At 49.8% G+C, this 17308-nt stretch overlaps 1 protein-coding gene across 1 annotated transcript in view; it reads left to right on the top strand.

Annotated features, from left to right (window-relative positions):
* Positions 1 to 11972, top strand: part of VPS26C (VPS26 endosomal protein sorting factor C) — a 32671-nt gene extending 20699 nt beyond the window's left edge. The window contains exons 4-8 of the mRNA XM_055569938.1: positions 5320 to 5400; positions 7499 to 7573; positions 8927 to 9077; positions 9274 to 9426; positions 11492 to 11972. Of these exons, the coding sequence (XP_055425913.1) occupies positions 5320 to 5400; positions 7499 to 7573; positions 8927 to 9077; positions 9274 to 9426; positions 11492 to 11574 (543 nt within the window). The 3' untranslated portion in view covers positions 11575 to 11972. The remainder of the gene's footprint in view (positions 1 to 5319; positions 5401 to 7498; positions 7574 to 8926; positions 9078 to 9273; positions 9427 to 11491) is intronic.
* Positions 11973 to 17308: the final 5336 nt, after the last annotated feature.

The following is a 17308-nucleotide window of genomic DNA, read 5'->3' as shown; positions in this document are numbered from 1 at the left end:
TAGCTTCTCTTCAGGAATCCCGTTGTTTCTCTGGGGCTCTGTGCAGGCCACGCTGACGCTGTCGGGGGCGCTTTTATTGTTGGTAATAGATATGCCCTCACGTCTCTCTGGTACCCGCACCAACTTGTCTGTTTCGAATGTATAAATATCTCTTTGTTTCATATCCAAAGGCTACCGCTCTGACATAGGCCTGTATTCTTTATTGAACAGCCCGTGTAAATGAGTGGGGGGAGGTGGATTTATGACTTCCTGTCCACCTCTGCCGGTTCAGGATGTCTGTCACAGTCCCCATTGTTGTCTCAGGCGCAGTTTGGAGTCATGACTCAGAGCGAGAGAAAAAGAGCCTTTCCTTTATTTGGTGGAAAGAAAGGTACTTTTGTGATATCAGCCTTGCAGCCGGTCCCTTGCCGGATGAGACAAAAGCATTTTGTCTCACGTGTGTGCAAGAGGGCTGGCAGTTAGGAAATTTTTTTGATTTATTAAGTTTTAGCTGAAAATTTGGTCCTGGTAGAGATGATTCCCCCGTTTAAAAATGCAGCGCTTTAAAAATAAAAATCCTCCAAACACTCGTGAGAGTTTAACCCATGGTTTGTGTGCATGTGGGTTTTATGAATGGCTTGAAAGATTGGTCAAAAAGAAACACATGTAGTGTGATGTAATCTGTTGCAGTAAATATCTTTCTGTACAAAAACTTTTCTAGTCCTTTCTTGTCAGTGTGCCTGTTTCAGCGGTAAATACACTGAGGCTTTGGGCCGCTCATAAGAAGGGACAGAAAACGGTCTGGACTCAAAAGGAGCCACTTGCGTAGACACACCGCTGGTGTAGAGACCCACGTCCTCTGACCCACTTTCAAGGTGCAGAATATTTTTACCACGAAAGAAAGGGAATGAAAACTGCATTTTTTTTTTTTTTTAGCAAGACTGAAAATCTCCCAGTTCAATTCAGTTCAGTCACTCAGTCGTGTCCGACTCTTTGCAACCCCATGAACCACAGCACGCCAGGCCTCCCTGTCTATCACCAATTCCTGGAGTCCACCCAAACCCATGTCCATTGAGTCGGTGATGCCATCCAACCATCTCATCCTCTGTCGTCCCCTTCTTCTCCTGCCCTCAATCTTTCCCAGCATCAGGGTCTTTTCAAATGAGTCAGCTCGTCACATCAGGTGGTCAAAGTATTGGAGTTTAAGCTTCAACATCAGGCCTTCCAGTGAACACTCAGGACTGATTTCCTTTAGGATGGACTGGTTGGGTCTTCTTGCAGAAAATCTCTCAAACATCGCACTTTCAAAATTATTTTTTTTTCTCTTGTCAGAATCAGCATCAACCTGGTTTACCCACACGGCTCTTCTTTGATGCTGTCTATTTACTAATAGAAGCATACATTCATTAGAAACAATAGAATAACATCCAATTTTCTGTGGTCATACTTCTTACTTGTCACTTTCTTTTCCTGTGTTTAGCATTCTTGTTAAAAGATTCATTTGTTTAACATAAAGTTGGAAGTCTCACCCTTTTTCACATACTGCCTGGAAGGGCATCAGATGAAAATACAAAATTTGGGGTCCTGTGCAGCTGTGTGTGAGCTGGAAACCAGTTCAAATGCAGAAGGAGAGTTAGCATGTGTTTAATTCTTTAGTAAATAATCACCCTGACCTCAGTTTATTTTAATTATCAGATTTTACCACTTTGAACATCAGCCTTAGAATGCTGTAACATAGAATTCTGCACCTCCCCAAATATTTCATAAATTTCTGAAACCATAGAGATGTCCTCTCAACCTCATATTTATAAGAGCGGGTCACTCTCTTACTTATCACCTAGATTCAACATTTATTAGAATTTTGCCACCTTTGTTTCATCTGTATTCTGAATCATTTCAAAGTTAGTTACAGAATCTTGACACTTCATCTCAAAATCACCAGAAGATAGGGACTTTCTTTCTATGTAACGGCAGTTAACGTTTTCACACCTCTCAGGGGGAACAGAAATTCTCCAGTGTCATCTAATTCCCAGTTCTTAACTCAGATTCGCCATTGCTGCTTTTGAGAAGCATGCGTCTTGAGAGACACCAGGATTGCGACTTCCTGATCTCGTTCTCATTCATCCGTGCACTCATTCAGTCTCTGGACAGGCCTTCTTCCAGCCTCTTGGTTGGACGGTGGGGCAGGTGCCACCCAGAGGGGCAGCGGCCACTGTGGTCCCACAGGGCGTGGCCTTCTCAGCACCAGGACTCATCACACTTTCCGTGAAGATTCCCGGGTGTGTGACTTGGGAGAGAAGGTGTTCTTGTTGAGCCTTAATAACAGTCTTTCTCAAATCATATGGGTGCAAAGACACTTTTCATTTATCGTTTGAATTGCGTTGTGGTACTGTAATGTAAAAATAGTAAAAAGGCTGACAACATAAAGGATTTAAAATGTAGCCAGTAGTAGGTTGCCAGCTCACAGGGCCTGGTTTCCTCGTAACTTCTTAGGCGGAGGACTCCATCATATTTGCTCTGATTCTCCTCAGCCACATTTGCATCCACCTCTCATCCTTATTTGTAGATAGAGCATACAGGAAGCTGTCAGTCTTCCCAGTTGTCCTCTGTACAACCACTTTTTCCTTTAAAAGTTGTTTAAATTACAGGGTGGTTTTATTTTTGTTCTACTCTCGTGGCCCTACTAGCGGGGTTTTATCCTCTTAACAAAGTACAGTGGTACCAACACGTCTGCTGAAATGGTTTCAGAAGTAAATGATCGAGATGCCTGTCCTCCTTGTTCATGGTGAAAATATCCCTTCTAGGAGTCTGCTTTAAATCTGTTGGGCTGTGTCTTCTTTCCTCATTCCCGTCCATGGTGTGTTTACTGTCAAGTCAGAAGAGATCGCATCTTGGGGCTTCCCTGGCAGTCCAGTGGTTAAGACTCCGCACTTCCAGTACAGGGGACTTGGGTTCCATCCCCGGTCAGGGAACGAAGCATGTCACATCCCACATGTCACACAGCATGGCCAAAAGAGAAACTGAGTCTTATACCTCCTCTGGGAGCCCTGCTCATGTCTGACCCTCCTTAACCTCCTATAGGTCTTGCCATGTAGATCACTCATTAATATTTGGGAAAGATCCAGACTGAGTGAAAAGATCCAGGGCTTTGCAGCAGACAGACCCGGGCTTGAATGACCATATTGCATGAAGATTTGGAGCGTGGGTGTCTGCCACAGGCAGGTGTAAATTCAGATCCCATCTCTGTGACCCAGACGGCCTTCATGACCTCTCCTCCTGGGGGTTGATGAGGTCTCTTTGTGGAGTACTTACTCAGCCTAGTTCCCAGCACCCAGAACATGCCAAGTAAATAATTGCTGAATGATTAAATAAATGAATTCGTGGTGACTATCTGTATATTATGTCAACTGTCCTTACCTTTGTATTGTCAGAATTAATCAAGAAAGTGCTATAAAAGAATTTAGTGAAAATTGTTCAGTCGTGTCTGACTCTTTGTGAGCCCATGGACTGTAGCCCACCAGGCTCCTCTGTCCGTGGGATTCTCCAGGCAAGAATACTGGAGTGGGTAGCCATTCCCTTCTCCAGGGGATCTCCCAACCCAGGGATTGAACCCAGGTTTCCATGCAGTTCCTAAAACACATTGGTGTTTTCCTCTTTTCTCCATCTTTCTGCCCTCTCCCACTCATCACCAGCTGCCTTATATTAAGTTACTGCTTTCACACTTAAAAAAACCTTTAGTGACCAAAAGTTGGTACCCATTATTCACACTCTTTCATTTACAAATTATAGAAATCTCGCTCAAACTGACTTAGCTAAAAAAGGGACATTGGATCCTGGAACTCACAATTCCAGGGGACTCTCTAGGCTGGGAGAGGGGATACTGGTCAGCCCCCAGCTCTGTGTTCTTGGTGGCAGAGAACATTCTCCTGGCTTGGCCACCCCCACAGAAAGGATTCTTCCCCTGGTCTAGCAGCGGTCCTGGCTTTCTGGTCACTTCCAAACCAGGATGGGCTGGGGGAAGCCAGCCCTCCCAAAGCCCTGAGGCTGAAAATGAGGAAGGGTCACTCCCACTGGGAAAAGAATCAGGGAGACCAGGCAGGCCCCAACAAAATACTGCCCATAGCGTGTGGGCTGTACAGGAAGGTCAGTTACACAGATACACGTGTGTATGTGTTACATATGAGAACAACAGATGCATATGTAGTGCAGTCCTTGCTGAGCTGGTCTGGCTGGGGGACCAGACTGAAATCTCGGTAGAAAATATATGTGTATTTTTGCCCCTGGGAAATCCACGGACAGAGGAGCCTGGCGGGCTACAGCCTGGTGGCGAAAGAGTGGGACACGACTTAGCAACTAACAGTAGCAACATACGTGTGTGTGTGTGTGTGTGTGTGTGTGTATGATTGAGACTATACACACACACATATAAAGGCCCTTGTAGACAACGGTGTTCTTTTTTATTTCTTTTCTAACGTTTCCTCTCCCAGGAGACCCTTAATACATAGTAAGTACCTTCAATACATAGTTCTTGTTTAACCTGGACAGGTCGGTCATAATAGTCATAACTTCTTGACTCACTACACGTGTGGTTCCAGTTCTACAAATTATTTGTAATGTTTTTCCCCAGATGATTAAAACACTAGCTCGCTTTATTAAACATACACGATTTTTGTTTGTTTGTTTAAGACAGTAATGTGCCGTAGAGTTTTGTTAGCAGTCTCTCACTGCCATGGACAGGATGGGAAGGGACAGGTCGAGTTTCCAGCCTGGCGCCCAGCTCTGTGGCGGGCTCCCCCTCGCGGGGCTCAGGGCCTGTCTCGCAGAAGGTACGGGGTGTCTGCCTCGTTGGCTATGAGTCTCGATGCTCCAGGGTTTGCAGCTCTGCTGCCATGATTTCTCATCCTTTCTACAAAGTCGCTGCTGTTTCACCCAGAGCCGTGATGTGCCAGCCCTGACTTGTCATCTCACTGGGTCCTCACTAAAGTCGCATCAGTGTCCCTCCCCATCTTCCAGAGCAGGAAGCTGAAGCTCAGAGAGGCTGTGTTCCCTGTCCGGGCTCACACAGGGAGGCTGATGCCCAGCTCTGCCTCACGGGTCTTTCCCCGTGTGACAGGTGGGGCTCCGTGAGACTCTGCACCTTTCCAGGGGTCCAGCGATAGGATGGCCCTGGGCACAGGCTGAGGTGTCTATTACAGAAATACTTTTCATTTTGAGCATTAACTCCCCCAGTTATGTACACTGATTTCGTATGACGCATTAATGGGATGGAACCTTGTCTATGTGTAATTCTGTGATGAGAGCAGACCCTCTCAAGAACGTCTCCTCTGCCCTTCTCTGCAGTACACCCTGCGCTGTGACATGCGGCGGTCCCTGCTGGCCAAGGACTTGACCAAGACCTGCGAGTTCATCGTCCACTCCACCGTAAGCCGCCCTCGGGGGGCCTGCGCTCGGTAGCAGGACTCTCCTGCGGGGCCTGGGACTGCACCCACTTAGCAGCAGTGCGTTAGCTGCTAGTGCTCCGTGGGTGCTGCACAGGTACCCGGGAATCCTGGGTCAGAGACGGGGGAGCATGATTCTCGCGGCCTGGCCAGCAGCAGGGTAGCACTGTGCCTGTCATTCCCTGGGCCAGACCCGCCAGGCGATGCCCCTAGCCCACGGGGTGCTGTGCCTGAGGGGTCTGTGCCTCACCTGAGGAGCCCCAGGCCGGGGGGCCTGCCTTCATCTCAGCAGATGGTGCGCAAGCCTGCCCTTGGTCCTGGAGGGAGGCATCGTCTCATCCTTCGTGGCTGCTTCCATAAACAGCTGGCAGAAATGTGCCCGGCTGCAGGGTAGGAAGGCCAGGGTCCTGCGTTCTCAGCCCATGAGGCAGGAACACACCGGGGTGCTGGGAAGGGGGCAGGGAGAGCCTTTTCTGACACCTTCTGCCGGGACTCTACGGTGACAGAGTGTCCTTAAGCGGTCCTTTCACGTGCCAGCCGAGGGGGCTAGGTCCCCCCACTCCAGGGGACCTGTCGGGGCTGGTACTCGTGCCCACGGCCCTGGAGTCCTGTGTCTCAGTTCTCTCCAGGCCTTTGGGCAGGGCCTCTTAACCCTATTATGAAATGTCCACGGATGCCTCAGTGATGACTGAGTGAAGATGTAAGAGCCTTTCCGCATAAGATCGGTGAAATCACTGATGCCCTTGCATCAATTTTGTGACTTTTTTAGGATTTTCAATTATGTGTAGTTTCCCTCTAAATTTTCAGTAGATGTTTCTTTCAGTGCTACGGTTTTTTAAAAAATATGAAAATATTTCTCATTTTTGGAAGTCACTTCATTTAGAAACAGATGTTTTCCTTCTGTCCAATCAAGGGTTTTCAAATGGAAGCTAAAAAAATTTTCTTCTTCATGTAGATTACTCCCTTAAAAAAAAAAAATCACATGCCATTTCATGTCTTAAATAAAAAGAGCCTCCACCTGTGTGAAGAATAAGCCCAAATTCAGCCCCCTGCCCAGGGCTGGGCGCCTGGTGACCACTCAGGCTGGTGGCGGTGGCAGAGCCACCCAGGGCTTCCTCCCTGCTGCTGGGGCTCACCCACAGTTAGCCCCCAGGGGTCACGGTCTCTGTGAATAATTTCACTAGAAGCCAAACTACGCCATGACCCACATTTGACAAGTTAAATATTCCTTTATGTGCTGTCAGGAAAAATACATTCACGAAAGAATACGTTCGTGAACCTATTAGTAAAAAGAGTAGCTTCAAGAAGACTATTTCTGAGAGTAAGCTTTTGGTGAGTAAAGTTGGCAGGCTGGTCAGGGGCCTTTATCCTCCACAGCTCCCACGCCATCGGGGCCTCAGTGGCCTTTGGGCCCCAACCTGTGAGTAAAAGGCACCAGGCAGGCCCCCAGGAAGCTTGGCTGTGTTGATGGATTCTGTGCCTGTGTGATGGAGGTGGTCATTGTTAACAAATTTCCATAACGCTGATAATTAATCTGTTACGCTACAGTGTGATTCTTCCTGGTAGAAGGTTAGTTGTACAGCTGAGTGGCTAACAGCACCAGCTGTGGAACCAGGGTGCCTGGGTTTGACTGTCCGTTCTGCTCTGGACTTGAGTGACCAGGTGAGCCGTCTGGGCCTCACCGACCTCACCTGCGCAGTGGGTCCGGGGCCAGCAACGGCACTGCGCAGGGCCCCTCACAGACACACTTCGGTGTACAATCTTATTCTCAGAGACGGCTTCAAATAAGCGTCTCCCAGTAATCCCGCTCTGCTTTTAAATTCTGGACCTGAGAGGGACCTTCGAGACAAAGAAGCCTGGCCCCCCCCCCCCATTTTCCAGATGCGGAAACTTGAGTCAGGGGGATGAAGACATTGGACAGACACAGCCTTGTTTCCTGGCAGAACTGTTTTAGAACCCAGGCACCCTGCCTCTTGGCACCAAGGTCTCCCATTCTTGTGCTGCCTTGCATTTCCTGAAACGAGGAAAAACAAGTTGGAGCTGTGGGACTCGCTCCTGATTTCAGTTCTTCCCCGTTTTAGCCTCAGAAGGGGAAATGGACTCCGAGCCCCGTGGACTTCACGATCACACCTGACACCTTGCAGAACGTCAAAGAGGTAACGTGCTCCGTAGTCGCGGCACCAGGGCGACTTTTCCTTCCTTCCATCCTTCTCTCTCTCTCGGCTGTGCTGGGATTTCATTGCTCTGTGCTGGCTTTCTCTGGTTGCGTCCCCCCGCCCCCACCATTGCAGCGCCCAGGCTTCTCACTGCAGTGGCTTATTGGGGAGCGCAGCCTGGTAGGCTTCCTAGTTGCAGCACACGGGCTCAGTAGTTGTGAGGTACCGGCTGGGTTTCAAAGACTCGGTGTGAAAAAAGAGAATTTAAAGCATCATGTATGATTGTAATATACTGATGGTATGTGGAAGAGACAGTATTTTCAATATACTGAAGAATTTCACCTGTTTCCTCTTACTTTTTTTAATGTGGCTAGTAGAAAATTTTAAATTATACGTTCGCTTCTTCACATTTATGGCTTACCTCATGTTTCTATTGGACAGTGTGTTCTAAACTCTGAATTGACTTCAGTAACTGGAACCCCGCCGTAGGAAGGAGTGCTAGGCAGTGTCTCTAGCTGCTCAGACCCGTTCTTCCCACCACACCCTCACTCACCCACGGCCATATTCCTCTGTCCAAAGAGAAAAGGTCCATAGGCGTTTAGTCCAGCATGGAAGAAAAGTTGTTCTCTTCACAAATAAAGTTAATCTCTTCTTGGTTTTTCAAAATTGCATAATTGGGAACATTTTTAAATTGATTTTCTTTTTTTTTTTTCTTGGTGACAGATCGTCCTTAAACACTCTTGTCAGCTTCCTCAGACATTTTTTAAAATGTTACTTATTTATGGCTGCGCTGGGTCTTCACTGCTTTGCGAGGGCCTTCTCAAGCTACAGCAAGCAGGGGCCGCTCTTGCAGTGCGCAGGCTCCTCCTTGCAGTGACTTTGGTTGCCGAGCGTGGGCTCTACGGCACGGGCCCAATAGTCCTGGTACCCTGGCTTAGTTGCTCCACAGCATGTGGAATCCTTCTGGACCAGGGATCGAGCCCGTGTCCCCTGTGTTGACAGGCGGATTCTTACCCACTGTGCCACCGGGGAAGTCCCTCAGACATTCTCATATCATGGCGCTTCGTCAGACGGAGTTGTGCAGACCTAAGGCAGGCAGGAAGGCTGCTTTGGTGAGAGCTGGTCTTTGTCAGGTACCTTAGGTCTGTAGATAAGTCGTTGGATCATTCAGTCTGTTACTCAGACTGTTTTAAGTGCTGTTGTCCATTTTTGCCAGTTTTGTCAGCCAGGCTCCCAGTGAGTTTTGTGTAAATTACCAGACTCTGTGTTCAGTTCTTCTTTGCACCAGAAAGGCTCAAGTCATTTCTCCCGGCACCTCCCATTCCTGACGTGTCTGGTTTTGTCTCGTTTCAGAGGGCCTTGCTCCCCAAATTTCTCATCAGAGGACATCTCAACTCGACCAACTGTGTGATCACACAGCCACTGACGGGAGAGCTGGTGGTGGAGAGCTCGGAGGCCGCCATCAAAAGCATCGAGCTGCAGCTGGTGCGCGTGGAGACGTGTGGTAAGGCCCCCCGACCCTCAGCTGCCACCAGCCCACAGCCACGAGCTCGCCTCTCGTCTCCAGGGTCCTGCAGAGCCAGCGGGACAGCAGGGGACTCTCCTGTTGATGCACCTTCTCCCAGAGTCACTGGCTGCTGCCTCAGCCTGAATGGACATGCGCTGTGTCCCGACCCCACGATGCCCTCTCCCTGCTGCAGGCTGTGCAGAAGGCTACGCCCGCGACGCCACAGAGATTCAGAACATTCAGATCGCCGACGGAGACGTGTGTCGGGGCCTCTCCATCCCCATCTACATGGTCTTCCCCCGGCTGTTCACCTGCCCGACACTGGAGACCACCAACTTCAAAGTGGGTACGTGCGTGCCCTCAGGGTGCCCCTGGGAGGGGGTGGTTCTGCTGGTCTACTGATCTCGGGTGCAGCGCGGAGCACCCAGCCCTTTGGTTGCTGCACAAAAATGCGTGCAGAGCAGCTGGGTGGCGCCCAGGGTTGAACTTGCTTCATTGCCCAGGAGACAGCGTGGGCTGTTCACGTGACAACATGCTCTCTGAAGGACACTAACTTGGCCAGGGACCAGCCAGCCAAGCTCGTGGGGAGGTCGGATCGGCCCTCTGGTGGGCTGGTATTTGATGGGGACACAAGACCTGTGACAGCCCAGTGAACAGTCATCTTCCCAAGGGCTGAGGCTCCGGCAGCTGAGGGGGAGTCAGTGGTTTTCTGTGATCGCACGACAGATACTTGGACCACAAGATCTGACTCACGTTAAGACACACTTTTCAATCCTGCTTTTTCTCCCTTCACCTTGTATTGTGGTTGAATCTGCAGATAGAGAACTGCAGTTGTGGTGGAAGTGCCAAATAAGGGGCAGCCTGTAAATTCCGTGTGGATGTGTGGCTGGGTGGGAGCCTCCCTGACCTTGGTTGTTCGAGGGTCAGCTGCACCTTTGATTTTTAAGTTAAGGAGGAGGAGCTTATCTGTCAATTTTTCAACGTGGTTTTGCTACATAAACTTTAAGAAACATCCAAAAATTATTCTTTTCTGCTACACTATGCATTAGGTACCTGTACTGTCTGCACCTTATTTCTGTCAGACTTTACAAAGCATCCATGTAGCATTTAATGTAGCGCCCATGATTCCTCCGTAGAAATAACGCTCTCAGCCCATCAGCCAAGACATTGGTGGTGCTTTTGTCCTTGTGGCTCATGTTTTGTTTGCTTGGGGGCTTGTGCAGCGACCACGCCTTCAGCTGAGGGGGCCCCGCGGGAAGGAGGTAACCTGTGATCATTGAGCACCACGGCCTCTCGTTTCCCTGGGGTCACCGTCTCATGGCTGGGAGGTCAGGTTCCTTTCTCAATGGGGAATAGGGTGAGCCCCGCGTCCTGAGTTAGGCACACATCTGGGTGTGCCCCTTCACGCTGACGGTGCCCACCTTGGGGGACTTCCTGGGCACGGCCAGGCCCACGGCTGTCCCCAGCTGAGCCCATGGCCCTCTGCGCTGGGAGGAAGCCAGCACCAGTCCTGCCATGGGCCTTCTGTGCCTGCCGGGCCTCCTCTCTGTCCCCTCCAGGGAGGACAGCAAGGTGGTGGGAAGACTAGGGCAGGATGGGGCTGGGCAGCCCAGAGGGTGTTGCGGCCTGTGACAGCCATCAGAAAGAGGAAGGGAACACGGCAGCCACTGCGGTACACACTCCTGCCCTGGCCAATGCCGGGCCAAGGCAACGGCCACATACGAAGACACCGTCCTTGGGACCCCGGCCACAGAGGGGCCCTGGAGGAGCCGGCCCCCAGCCCCTTCCCTTCACACTGGGGAGGGACCCGGGCTTCTCTCTTTTTGGGGGCTCCCTCCTCAGGCACCCCCTTCCCTGTCATCCACGTGCTGACCCTTAGCACCTAGAAAGCGGGGAGAAAGACTACTGTTTGCTGAAGGTAGCAGAGGAATGTTTGAACAGGTGTCATGGACAAATAAACCAGGCTGCAAAGGGACGGCTAGGAGATGGCTTGCCGTCTCTTCCGAGTGCTGTTTCTCGCCTGGCCTGGGGTGCTGCCGGTGGGCTGCGGGCCAGCGTGGGGTCCGCTAGTCCACCCAGGATGGTAGGACAGGTTAAAAAGAAAGCCGCAGTGCACCTGTGAGCGGATGGGATTCTAGGAGATTCTGTGCAGTAGAGACAGAGGACAAGAGAGTATTTGAGAATGCGGGACCTTAACAGAGTGTCCCGGGGTGAGAAGACTGACATACTCAGGCAGTCCCGCCCGGGTAGCCACCTACACCGATTTCTCCTGGAAACTTGGGAAGGTGCGCAGCTCCCAAGGCAGGAGCTGCTGCCTCTCTGTCCAGATCTCAGCGGAGCTCTAGTGCGGCTGGCGTTGGCGCCTCCGGAGTCGGTGAGCGTTGAGCCTGTCTGTCCTTTCTCTCCCCCAGAGTTTGAGGTGAACATCGTGGTGCTGCTTCACCCCGACCACCTTATCACCGAGAACTTCCCGCTGAAGCTCTGCAGGATGTAGCCAGGAGCAAGGGACTGCACTGCGAGGGCAGCCCGTGGAAATGCAGTCATTCCCCCGCCACCCCCCGCCCCTCTCCCAGGAGCTGAAGCTGGCAGCACGGACCCGCTTTCTCGGTGGTTCTGTATCAGAAAAAGAGTCTGACCCTCCTTCCGCGTTTCTTGGAGGCCCCTCTCATCAGAGCTTCCCTTGGAAATGCGTCAGGATTTCTTAACGGTCTTGGCCAGATGGCTTCCCAGAGAGCAGGTGGTCTTCTGCCTCCTGACCAGACCTGCTGTTCACATTCAGAAAACAGTTAACAGAGGCTGAGCTTTGCTGGAGAGCGAGGTCAGGGAGGAGGAAACTTCCTGACTGCTAGTGGTTGTGGCCGGGACTCCGCCCCGCCCGGCCCCCCCCCCCAAGGCCGTCGCTCAGCGCTGGCCACCGCTCAGGACGTTGGCCACGCCCACCAAGGAGGGCGCAGGGTCGCTAACCGGAAGTGGGTTGCGCCTTTTCCTCTCTTTTCTCCTACCATTTTTTCACGGTAACATCAAACTTTTTAGGGAACCTGAGGAAGAGTGCCTTGCCTTCCCGGGACCGAGGGTCTGGTGACCACGGCTGGGGCTGGAATATTTCTCTCAGGGCCTGCTGTGTCGTGGCCTGCCACCATCTTCCCAGAGTCCGTTCTAGTGCGAGGTGATGTGAGGGGGTCAAGACGCAGGTCCACACCGCCTTGGGCTGGGTGCTGCGGGGCAGGACCCCCGGCGTGAAGACACCCCTCCGTGCTGGGTGGAGCCCGGGCTCCAAGAACTTGCCATCCCGCCTGGAGGACCTGCGGTGGGGCTGGGGTCGGGAGTTGGCCGGAAGCCGTTTTCTCCCTCGCCTCCCGTGGGAATTTTCTCAGTGTAAGGTGGGCCTGTGACAACGTTTCTTCCTTCAAATCCTACCAGTGTTTCCGTGGGTCCGCGTGAGTTCACCTCAGAAGTGCACACTGCCTGGCCTTCCGCGGCAGCTCCCCGCTTGGCAGGCTCCGGCCGAGGGGGGCTCGGCCCCCGGTGGTCCTTCCATTGTCCCAGGCCAGCTCTGGTGACCCCGATGCTGTTTGCAGACAGACCTACTCAGGCTCTGCTCTGCCCTCGGGCTTCACCAGCGCAACGGATACAACTCACTCACCAGTCATGGGAAAAGGTGTTCCCAGAAAATACAGTAGTTCCTACATCTCCTTTTACGCGTATCCGACATCAATAGCGATCCGACGCTGCGTTTAAACTAGACCAGCAGAAAACAAGGAGTCCACACTTCTGGGAAGTTTCACGTGTAGAGATTGTTTCTGATGGGGGAAAAACGCTAAATGAGAATTTGGAGCAAACGTTGGGGACGTATATTCCTATGTACTGTCTTAAGTAAACCGATGTTACAGACATAAATATGGTGATACGATTATTCTCCCTCAGAATAATCACCTGAAGAGTTGCCAGCAGCCAGGCCTCCTTTAGCGTTTTGTTCAACCTCGAGGAACCTGGGCAAGGACCATTTCCTTGTCCTCCTCGGACGGGCACCTCCACCGTCGATTGTTAAGGAAAACTCGGATGTTCGGGTGTCTTGGACAGTGGTCCCCCTACTGACCTGGCTGGAGTTGGGGTGACCTGTGACCAGGCTTTTCCATTAGAACAGGAGGAAGGGGAGGTGAAGGGAAGAGGCCATGAACCATGAATCTAAAACAGTACACTTTTCTTGGAAAAGGCCGGTTAGGCCAGAGAACCTTCTGGCTCTTGGTGCTCCAGCAGAAATGGGAGCCTGGCTCCAGTTCTCAGCCATGTCCTGCGTTCCACAGGAAAAGTGGAGAGCTTAATCAGAAATAAACCGTTTGTTTTTTTTTTTTTTTAAAGCATCATTGTGGTTCCTTCTGTATGCTTTTAATTGTAGAAGATCTTTGATGGTAGGTTCTGGTCTTTTTCTTCAATGGCTATTCTGTAAAGAGCTGTAATTTTGGTGTGCTCAGCAGAGGCGGCCAGCTCAAGGTCTTCCTGCCCTTTCATCTCAGCTCATCTCCCTAGTACTGTATTACTGTTCGTTGCCAAGTAATACTCCATTTTGTAGATACACCACACTGTTTCATTCACTCATCAATTAACACACATTTGAGGTGTTTTCACTTTTTCATTATTAAAAATTCAGCTGTGAACGTTCATGTACAAGCTTTGTTATGAACATACATTTTTATTTCCCCTAGATACATATCTAGAAGTTCAGGATCATATGATGGCTCTGTGTTTTATCTTTTGGGGAGCCACAAAAACGTTTTCCAAGCATCTGCACCATCTTACATACCCACCAGTGATGTGCAAGCTTCCAACTTCACATCCTCATCACCACCAGTAATTGTCCACCTTTTTTATCAGTCATCCTGCTGGGTGTGAAGTGGTACCTTTTAACTTTGATTTGCATTTTCCTAATAACTGATGATGTTGAACATCTTCTCCTGTGTTTATTGCTGTGCTGTGCTTAGTCATTCAGTCGTTTCCAACTCTTTGTGACCCCATGGACTAGCCTGCCAGGCTCCTCTGTTCATGGGATTCTCCAGGCAAGTATATTGGAGTGGGTTGCCATGCCCTCCTCCAGGGGATCTTCCCAACACAGGGATCGAGCCCAGGTCTCTCCCACATTGCAGGTGGATTCTTTACCGTCTGAGCCACCAAGGAAGCTGCATCATCTTTGGAGAAGTATCTACGCTGATCTTGTTTTTTTTAATATTTATTTGGCTTCACAGGTCTTCGTTGTGGCACGCAGGATCTTTGTTGCTGCACATGGGCTTCTCTCTAGTTGTGGCACAAGGACTCCGGAATGCACAGACTCAGTAGGTGTGGTTCTCAGGCTTAGTTATCCTGAGACATACGGATCTTAGTTCCTCAACCAGGAAATACTTGCCATAAAGAAGTATGAAATACTGCCATTTGTAGCCACATGGATGGACATGGAGAATATTATGCTTAGTCAAATAAGGTAGAGAAAGATAAATACCATATGATATCACTTATATGTGAAATCTAAAAAATAATACAAGTGAATGTATGTACAAAATGGGAATGGAATTCCTTGGCAGTCCAGTGGTTAGGACTCCACACTCATTGCAGGGGTCCTGGGTTCAATCCCTGATTGGGGAACTAAGATCCCACACCCTGCAGGCCGCACAGCCTGGCCAAACGAAATAGACACACAAATATAGAAAATAAACTTGTGGTTACCAAATGGGAGGGGGGAAAGGGGAGTGACAAATGGGTATGGGATTAACAGATACTACTGTATGTAAAATTGATAAGCTACAAGGATATACCATATAGCACAGGGAATTATATACATTTTATTGTCATAACCTATGAAAAATGATCTGCAAAAATACTGAATTGTGGGAATCCCCTGGTTGCCCAGTGGTTAGGACTTGGTCCTTTCCCTGCCAGGCCCCAGTTGGATCCCTGGTCGGGGAGTTAAGATCCCGCAAGCTGCACAGCTCAGCCAAAAAAAAAATAATAATCACTATGCTATATCCTTTAAACTAACACATTATTGGAAATCAACTCTTTGAAAAAATAATTTAAAAAAATATTTTGGGAGTTAGAATTCCAGGTTTAGAATTCCAAGTGATTACAATTTAAGGCTTTCACTACAGTTGCCCAGGTTCAATCTCTGGTTGGAGATCCGAGATCCTGAAAGCCACATGATTTGGCCAAAAAATATTTTTTTTATGTATTCTAATGCAATGCTGATGGGACTGTAAGTTGGCATTCATCTGGACGCACATATACACACACAGATACATTTATGGTTCGGATTAAGGAAAAGATTGAAAACATCTACGAGAGTTTTTTTAAGGTAAAGTATGCTAATTTTCACATTACTTGCGACATTAAATCTTTGGTAATGCACACAATTCATCCTGGGATTTATATAAACCTGAAACAAGCCAACAAAACAGTAACAGCTTAGAGAATGCTTGAAAAAACAGCTAGAAAATAATGTGACACGTGTGAAGAAGAGATTGTGTGACTCGGGTAGGCTGTAGGACCTGCGGATGGAGGCTGGGGATGGATCTGTGTGTCTGTGGGTGCACTCAGTCGTGTCTGACTCTTTGACTCTCTGGGCTACTCTGCTGTAGCCCGCCAGGCTCCTCTGTCCATGGGAATTTCAGGAGTGGGTTGCCATTTCCTCCTCCAGGGTGTCTTCCTGATCCCGGGATTGAACCCAGGTCTCTTGCATCTCTGGCACTGCAGGCAGGTTCTTTATCATTAGTGTCGCCTGGGAAGCCCCAGGCCCCAAGAATGGTTGTCAGCTATCAGGCCTGGGGCGGCACGCCTGAGTCCATGCCCACAGGCCCCACCCACGCCAGGCAGTAGTATCTGTGTCCAGCTGAAGGCTTTCAGGTGAGCAGAGAGGAGTAAGGAAGGCTGCTGTTTCCCTTTCCTTGAGTCTCAGGTCTGGCCTGTGGTTAGTGACGGCAGCTAACACTTCCCTAGCACTTAACCGTGCACCTAGTGCTTTATGTGAATTAACTTCTAATTCTGACAACAAGCCTATAAAGAGAGCACTCTCATGTCCCCATCGTACAGACGAGGAAACTGAGGCAGTGAGAGGGCAGTGTAACTTCCCAAGTTCTCCTAGCGGTGAGTGCTGGAGCTGGCACTGCCAGTCCCCAAATAGGCTCCTGACTGCAGCAAGGGAGGAAACCAGGCCTTCTCAAGGAAGTCCTTCCAGGCCGGATATGAAGGCAATTGGTTCAGTCATCCAAGTGGCCAGCATCCGCAGGTTCGCTGGTCCTCAACTTTGGCTGCGTGTTGGAAATGTCCAGGCTTTTAAAGCCTACAGGCTTGATTGGACTGACTGACTCCTCTAAATGCTGAGAAGAGAGCCCAGGCCAGCAGCTGGTGCTTCTCATAGAAGCCATAGGACCACCACCTGCGCGGGGGCTTCGCTCACTGAAGACTGGGCTTTCTGGCAGCTAACTTCGCCCTTGGATACGGAGCAGTCATCTGGGGGAGCAAGATTTCCTACCCACCCCTGGGCCCAGCTCACATCACACAGCGAGAAGGGCTTCACTAAGCCTCCCAGGCCCTGCGTGGGGCAGGTGCTCAGCAAATGCTGGTTGAATAAGGGCCCGCAGAGGAGCCAATGAGATCACCAACCTGTGGATACTGCTGCTGAATCGGCCATTGTTTTGGTGAGCTTAAAACCTAAATTAGCTCAACCACATTTAGTTAGTGACTGCATATATAATCCCCAGGCCTGCCTCTGGAGCACGTAGAAACATAAATCAGATCTTCCCTCATCTGTGAAATATGGACAATAACTCCCATCTTGAAGGATTCAAACAGCCGGCACAGGGCTGGTCCACAGAAAGTGCTGGGTGAAGGGTGGACATTTTCATTTCCGCAGCGTGTACAGGGAAGAGGCGAGACCAACAGCAACTTCATCAACAGATATCTGCTGCTCACTTACTGTGGGGCCCTGGGGTCAAGCAGATGGTCTCCGTTTAAACTGGCCTCTCATTTTAGGGTAAGACAGACTATAAAACAGAGGTAGAGGGTCATGGAAATTTGGAATTTATACTCATAATACCCTAAAAATAAATTTTCATTTTTCCCTGTTGGTTACTACATCTATATTAAGAGGTCATGTCTTTTTGTTTTTACTGCCATTAAGAAAAATGTAGAAAAAAAGAAAAGAAAAATGTAGAGACTTCCCTGGTGGTCCAGTGGTTATGACT

Source organism: Bubalus kerabau, chromosome 2 (genome assembly GCF_029407905.1).
Source record: "Bubalus kerabau isolate K-KA32 ecotype Philippines breed swamp buffalo chromosome 2, PCC_UOA_SB_1v2, whole genome shotgun sequence".
NCBI lineage: Eukaryota > Metazoa > Chordata > Mammalia > Artiodactyla > Bovidae > Bubalus > Bubalus kerabau.
This window is presented reverse-complemented; position numbering and strand designations above follow the sequence as displayed.